Raw genomic sequence first — 7893 nt, 5'->3', positions numbered from 1 at the left:
TCGTGCTTGTTGCGCACCTGCTGTACACCTGCATATACAATCTATGTTGTTCTAGAAGTAAATAATTTGGGAAGTGTGCGCCTGCCTACGTTGCTTCTCTCGACCATCGTCTTTTGCTGTGCCAGAATTCTGGTATTTAGTTACTGAATGTTTCAGCTCACGATTACGCAGTGAATAAAACTAGCGTGTCACTATGCAGTGTTTTGTGTTTTGACGCGAAAACTTTAGTGGCCAGTCGTACTCAACAGGTAGGGGAGGTTACTGGAACAAACAGACATCTAAGCTGAGTAGCACAAAATGTAAGTCGTTCAAATATGTCGAGAACGCATGATGCCGACACATTTATAATTGTCTCATTTACATAAGACAAAAGAAAAAAAGGCAGTGCATCCCAAATTTGGAGATCGGCAACGTTAATGTGATTAGCCATCATCTACATAATGATGGGTGTGTACAAGCTTGGTAATATGTATTATACGTTATACTTATTATGATGAATATTATGAGGAGTGTCAGATGCCCAGTGGCGCATAGCTAGACCCGAGTTGGCTTGAAAGAGGTTCATCGCAGAGCGGCGCATAGCCTGTGGCACATTCTCAGTGAGTCAAGTTAGTCGAATAGCTTGTTTCGAACGCGGTTCCCTCCGCACAACAGCTTGATTCTCTACCCATTAGACCACAGAATACAATTTTTTCTTCTTTATTACACGAAAACAAATTGCTTAGAAAAACACTGCAGTCATTAATTCTGAGGTTACGCGGAACATACGCTCAAAAGTAAGGCAAGCAAGTGCAAGTGCTCAAGAAAGACATCCAGACCGACGGCACCGGCTAGCCAATAAGCTAAGTTGGAATAAAACGGGTACAGACATGCACATTGAAACAACGGAAAACGCTCGAGGTATCATAATAAGTTAATCGCTTTAAAATGCGTTTAAGTTATATTGTGTTCCATACCTGTCATACAGTGCGCAACAATATGCGACTTAACGGGAAGGAGGAACAAGGACATGTTTGTCAGGTTTTTTTCTTGGCATGCCTTTGGCTGTCCGAATAAGTGTAGAGCTGCTAAATAAACAGCGCCCCGAAGTCATGATTGTTATATTACGTCGTAAGGCTGGCAGCCATAAGGATCAGCCTCGGTGTTTTGGTATTCGAATCGTCATCGTAATCAGTGTCTACATGCGAACGTTCTCCAAGCGTTCTGGGACACGAAGACGAAGTTGAGAGTCGTAGCAACATGGCGGATCGCAAAGTCGCCGTGGGATGGCAGCTGCCGAGCAGCCCTAAGGAACCGCACATCGGTAGCCCGCTTTCACCAGCGCAGGCGCAGCAATACGCGACCGTCCAAAGGAACGCCCTCGCGGATGTACGACTGGGCTCACCATCTGCCGCGCCAGTCACCAACAAGAAGCAAAGGCATGAACAACGGCAGCTCCAGGACCCGCCACATGCAGCAGCCCCGCTGGAACATCGTGAAATGGCAGACACAGGGCGTAACATAGCCGTGCAGGTTGACCCACTTTCTCCTACACTTCAGAGAATGGGTGAGTTTATCTGTGATGTTTTAGTCATTCCCTGTGACATTACGGGTACCAAAAACGTGCCCATTAATGTCCGAAGATTAAAATTCTGTGAAGCGGAAAGTTGTTTGACCATCGGGCTGTAAACGCTGGTATTTGCCAGGTCATAAGTCACGCAACCGTAGTCTCGGCAAGCCAAATGAAGGAAGACCAACTCAAAAGCCGACTTTCTCAACCAAGCTGCAATAGCGATAGCCATTGGGCGGTGTTCCTAATTCAAACTTGTGTTCGCGTAATGCCTTCTTTCGGTCGGTGGGGCACACAGTCACCACAGGATGTCACTGAGTATAACTAAAGCCATTATCTACAGAAATGTTCCGGACCATGACTACTATGTTCCCATTCAGGCTTTCTGTATTACTTCCATCGTGGCAGTTCTGTTGAAGCAACGGAATAGTAGGATGTTGTAATGGAGTAGGACGTACGTGCCGCGAGTCCAATAGTTGTGCCACTTTGCTGTGAGCTCGCTTCGTGGAGTATGTTGCAAGCAATGCAGGGCATTGCTAGCATTAGACGACTTTCTGCGAAAGTGAAAGGTCAGTTGCGATGCGACATGCCATTTGCCCCACCAGATTTCATCTAGCTGAATCTCAAACATTTGCAGAGGGAATGCCAGTGCAAGTGAATGAGGGGTCTCTACGCATCGCAATACGGTGACAACACATTGTATATAACACACTCACACTGAGAAGCACATGTGTCGAGACATTCGGGGGCCTAATTTCAGTACATCTCGTTTGCGGTCGAACGCAACAGAATCTCGTAGCGTTTTATTTTTATTAACCATCTGCATATTTTCTCTCCTCAAGGAGCGCCTGCTGGTGGCCTGCGGCCAGCAGTAGCGGCAGCGCAAGGCGTCGCCATTTCTACACCTCTAGCGGTAGCTGCGCCTGCTGCTGGTGGAGAAGACATTGAGGACAGGCTTCCGTCCTTGGAGCTTGTGGCCGGTGGCATCCGCGTGCTGGGCGGCCACGCCGAAGACGGTACCGACAGCGTGGACAGCACCGTTGCCTGCGTATTCATCTACATGATCGTCGTGGTCGCAACTATCGCCGCGGTGCTAGTCTATTTCTTCCGCAGTCTGTACGCCGAGCCTTCGGAGATGACACCAATCGACTACGACGAGGAAGAGGAGCTGCCGCGAACGCGCAGGCCCCTGGAGCGGCTGACGACCACCGCAGAGTACGAGCAAGAAGGCTTCGCCACCGGACCACTGCGCTTTGCGAGAAGGGGCAAGATAACTAGCGCAATTCCGCATGGTCCCGACGCCCATAGTGTGGATGGTGGCGGGACTGGCCTAGTCACCATTGGTACTGCCGACGTGGAGGGAGGGGGTGGTCTAGAAGACGGAGCCATGGCGTCACAGCCCGTCGTCACGTCGCCCGACGAAGAGCAACGCTTCGTTCGGTACCTCGCCTCCCTACCGGCGAGCGGCGAGGGTGACTCGAACAGAACCCACAACGATAATTGGGACTGGACGCGTAGCGTCAAGGCGTTTGAAAGAAAAAGTCGCTTTAAGCAGTATAGGGTCCGGCGCATTGGTTGAATGGTCTGTAGGAATGTTTTGCATAGCGTATAAAGATATCGAAAAGCTCAAGCGTAGCGTGTTAAGCCCATAAAACATCCGCTTACCTGAAACTCGATACAAGAGTGTCAGGTGAGTGGAGTGCCGCTCCACCTCGACTCTTCGCTCTGATTAGCATTCTAAGTTGTAGTCGATGTTCTGTTGAGGACATCAAATTTCATCAGTAAAGTGTCTCTGTGTTGTTGGCCTAGTATGGTCGAACCATGCTGCGAAATACACAAGGCTCAAAGAAGCGAGATTAAGACGCACCTCGCTCTTTTGTGGTAGCATTTTGTGTGTTACTTGAGAGCTCACCACTAGAATGTAGCAGCGGCGAATACGAAACAGAAAGGTAGTTTTAAGGAGAAAGGTAGTCTTGAGACGAACAACCAACTTTAAGTTTGCAGTTTTCTCATCGATGCCTTTTCTGTAAAATATGTAGCGAGGGTCTTTACATTCACTTACCACTTGAAGTACCTTCTTTCCTTCTTGCGCGGGGGCCACAACTGCTATGCTGCAGTACAGTTAAAATAAGATTTTGAATTGTTACGGGCCAACACCATGATCTGATGATGAGGAACACAGTGGTGGCGGACAACGGATTAGTTTTGTGCACGTGGGATACATTAACGTGAACCCAATCCACGGCAGCACACGAGTGTTTTTGCCTTCCGCCGCCATCGAAGTGCGGCCGCTGCGGCCAAGATGGAACCCGCGACCTCGTTCTCAGCAGCGTAGCGCCAAAGCTACTCAGCTACCGCAGCGGGTTTTCACAATATAGATTTAGAGCGTGTTTGCGCGTTGCCTGGTCGCTTGTTGTTTCGGGTCAACGTGTGCCACGCGAAGCATAATGCTCTCCCTTGCTTCGCCATCGGGGTAGAGATTCCGCAGCAAATTGAAGCGTGCCTTCCATACGCGTTATGAACTACGAGTCAGGACGCCGCGGTCTAGTTTCAGCGCTACGTTAACATCGGCCCATAAATCTGTGTTGCCTTGCATCGTGGCTGATGTTCTTGTTAATGTGAAAGTTTACCACTGCACAGCTGGGGTATAGTCGCACAGATATTATGTTGATAATTTGATAATGGGAAAAGCACAAAACGGGAACCTGGATGCCATTTGCGGAACCGGCAGTTGCCGCAAATTTTCGGGAGAATTGCCTTTTAACTTTCGGATTTGCCAAATCACTGTAGTGGTAAGACAATTAGTGCGGCTGTTGAAAACCGAACACTGAAATCACCAATACCCACAGGAAACAAGCGCCAGCTTCACTTAGAAGAGCATATAATACAAGTGGATCAGAAAAAAAAAATCGCAGCACCGGTTGTAGACCGGATTTTTATATCCTCGTATTGAGAATGTCAGCCGCGCAGCTGCCCTCGACACCAGGTACCGCCTTTTGCCTGGTACTGCGGAAGACGGCGAAAATTATTGTACATGCAATGCAATTTGGCTTGTTGCAGTGTTTTTATTGCGATAGCATTTATAGGACACTCCAGTCAAATTTCCGCCGCCGTCGTCGTCGTGACGTTCCCTATAAATTCCAAGATCGATAGCGCCCTGGTAGCGCGCAGTCTGCTGCGGGTGCAAGTGAAAGCATGCGAGGGTGTGTCGAGAATGGCAGCTCAATCTGACGGGCGCAAAGGCGAAAGGCAAGGAGGAAGCGTGCCGTCCTCCATCCCTCACAAGCCACTAAGGGGGGAGGGACTGAGCCCGGCCACGCGGGCCGTATACCTTGAAAGCGATCTGCGATGGGTAGAGCGTCTAGGCGAGCAGAGGGTTGATAGCCTCGTGTGTGCTGTGTTTTCGCCACTTAGTTCTCGTTAATGTAAGAGACAGCACGAAGGTTAATTCCCTCGCTGCTACTGCCGCTCTTCCTCATGCCAGCGTTTTAAAGCGAGTGGCCACGGTCAGTGAGTGAGATGTGGTCATGTTTGCCTACATGCGCGTGACACCATGCTTGTTAATTTAGGTTGTAAGCCAATTTTTAAAAGAGTATACGGGCGATAATATTACTGTCCTTACTTCGTATAGCGGTGGAAAAATTTCATGTCGCATTCGATCGATGCTACGTCTTTAGGGCGATACTGCGACCTATTTAGATCTGCTCTTACTGCTCCTGCTAAGTTGTTTCTTTTCCGCAAATTATAGGAAGCGGGATGTACAAAACTCATTCGTCTAGCGGCACTGTGCCACTACACCAGCAACCAGCGAAAGAGGAAATTGCTCATGAGACAGCCATGCGAGGTATATTTACGGAGAAACGAGAAGCTTGTGTTTGAGTGATGAGTATTCGCTGCACAAAGAATCACCATTGTATAGTGGCTTTTAAAAGAAGAGAAAAAAGAACTTCTTGCCCAGCAAATTTGCTTCTGTGGTTATTGGTGCTGTTCCTGTTACTACGCGACAACTTGTATCCTGCCTTTCTATATAGACTGCGGGACTACAATAACACTGCCGTTTATGGCCTTTCGACGTCCTTATTATAAATCGACTTGATTGACTTTTCGAACGAGAAGCCACCAGTTAAAAAAACAACGGGTTTTTATGTGCCACAACCCTGAATAATGGGCCATTCCTGATTAATTTTGGCCACCTGGGTTTCTTTAACGTGCACCTAAATCTAAGTACACGTTTTCTTTTTTTCATTTTGCCCCTATCGAAATGCGGCCGCCGTGCCAGGCATTGATCCCGCAACCTCGTTCTTAGCAGCGCAACACCATAGCCACTAAGCTACCCCGACGGGTAAAAAGCACACGGTGTTCAACCCTGTTACGACTGGACGCGATGGTCATAGAACTGCTGGCATTCTGTGAAAGGAGTAACGACCATCAGGGCCTGGTAACGACCGTCAGAGCTCCACTAATTGCTACAAAGAGTCAGCGTCCGACCACTTCAATGGGAACGGCACCGACTTGTCCCTCCGAGTGCCCCGTCATTGCGTCATGTATGCGGAAGCGAAGGCACAGCATCGGGGTCAATGTCCGGCTAGATGGTATCATCGTGGGCGGAGTGCTGCGAACCTTTCCGAATGGCTTAGCCTTCATAGTGCGGCGCCCCGGTATAGCGCCAGCTACCACATTTTAGGCGCTCCGATGGTGTTGGCAACGGACCCTTCGAGGGTCGCCCGACTTCGGACCACGAATCCAGAACCAGAGTCACAGAAACCCTTCCCCAAAACGGGGTTTACCTACGAGAGAGGATTAACCAGAAAGCGATCATGGCGCGTGTCGACTTTGTAAGTTGCGCACTGATTGTTGCGTTACTGCAAGTGTAACAAGACTGCACGGAACTTGACGGTTTTCGCATCCTGTGTTTATGACGCATATGAATGAGCCGCATTCAGGTACGCGTGCACAGAAATGGCTAGGCACGCGTCAATACCTAGCTTGACCCTTTTATTTTCTTTCCTGCGACATCTGGGTGCTTGACCTGCTGTAATTCTGCGACGCTCACACTCAGCTAAAAAAAAATTAAGTCATGGGGTTTTACGTGCCAAAACCACTTTCTGATTATGAGGCGCGCCGCAGTGGAGGACTCCGGAAATTTCGACCACCTGGGGTTCTTTGACGTCCACCTGAATCTAAGTACATGGGTGTTTTCGCATTTCGCCCCCATCGAAATGCAGCCGCCGTGGCCGGGATTCGATCCCGCGACCTCGTGCTCAGCAGCCCAACACCATAGCCACTGAGCAACCACGGCGGGCTCACACTCAGCTACATGACAAACGTGTTTGGTTGTTCCTCACGAAGCTAGTGCGCCCTTCAGCGATGCCATATATGGATAGGCAAATCACTTAATGTTCTCTATTGAATGTGACAGGAAAACAAATAAAGCGACTGTAACTAAGAGCACTGGGGATTTAAAATGTAGTGCACACTGCCCTGACTCGTGCACAAATGTCGTGCACACTGCACTGACCCACTAATTGGTTAGGACACTGAGTGTGTTAGTTGTCAGTGAGAATGCAGTCTATACAGACCATGTCGTTGATGTTCGCTTCATAGCTAAGACTCATGTAAACACGTAGGCGATAGCTAAATAAACCCATAGGACACATATCAAAATTAGTTTATTGTAATCATCTCCATCGTGGTATGGCGAACTACATGCACGACGCTGTTGCTGCAGGGAAGAAGACGATGCTGCAGGATACCCTCGCCAAAATATCTCCGCGATATAATTCTGTCATGTGAAATGTGATCACATTGGAGAAGACACACTAACCGGCCTCCACAGAAGACGAGAAGTTTGCAGCGCCTTCTGAACCCGCCACCGTAGGAAACTGACCACAGCAAACCTGCTGCAACCCGTTGTCGCCCTCGTCGTTACCGCAGTCTCCAGGCAGCGGCCGCGTTATTATCCTCATCATAATAAATAATATGACGGCCGCCTACAGGCACTGGAGATTGGGCTCTATAACAACCCTGAATGGCGTGTTGCGGCGGAACACTGGAAATACCGCAAGCACAGAGTTATGCGTTCTTGCAAGAGTAGCATCACGTGTGGCGGCTCGAACCTCGCATAACCGGAACTGACGATTTAGAAAGCAGCTCGCAGGGACCCCACAGTCAGCCCCCATTCTCGGTTTCAAAAGAGTGCGAAATGGAAACGGACAATTAAGTGATGACGCAGGTAGTTTCATAGACGGCTTTTTTTTTACGAATTCATCTCATTGCCCGCCATTTATCATTTGCGTCACTTTATACATGTGACACCCAGTGAATGGAGCAGCGCGTACCCTGAA

General features: G+C 49.0%; 1 protein-coding gene across 1 annotated transcript; it reads left to right on the top strand.

Annotated features, from left to right (window-relative positions):
• The first annotated feature begins 1189 nt into the window (after positions 1-1189).
• On the top strand, positions 1190-3261 carry LOC135913434 (uncharacterized). The gene is made up of 2 exons (XM_065446010.2): positions 1190-1546; positions 2392-3261. Exons 1-2 carry the CDS (start codon positions 1240-1242, stop codon positions 3126-3128), a joined length of 1044 nt encoding a protein of 347 aa, XP_065302082.2. The 5' UTR covers positions 1190-1239; the 3' UTR covers positions 3129-3261.
• The last annotated feature ends 4632 nt before the right edge of the window (positions 3262-7893 follow it).

This window comes from Dermacentor albipictus, chromosome 1 (assembly GCF_038994185.2).
Source record: "Dermacentor albipictus isolate Rhodes 1998 colony chromosome 1, USDA_Dalb.pri_finalv2, whole genome shotgun sequence".
NCBI lineage: Eukaryota > Metazoa > Arthropoda > Arachnida > Ixodida > Ixodidae > Dermacentor > Dermacentor albipictus.
The sequence above is the reverse complement of the archived record's forward strand: the minus strand, read 5'-3'. Positions and strand labels throughout refer to the sequence as shown.

Coding starts and splice junctions, on each gene's coding strand:
- LOC135913434 (XM_065446010.2), top strand. CDS start 1,240: ATGGCGGATCGCAAAGTCGCCGTGGGATGGCAGCTGCCGAGCAGCCCT. Junction 1,547..2,391: donor TCCTACACTTCAGAGAATGG/GTGAGTTTATCT, acceptor TCTCTCCTCAAG/GAGCGCCTGCTGGTGGCCTG.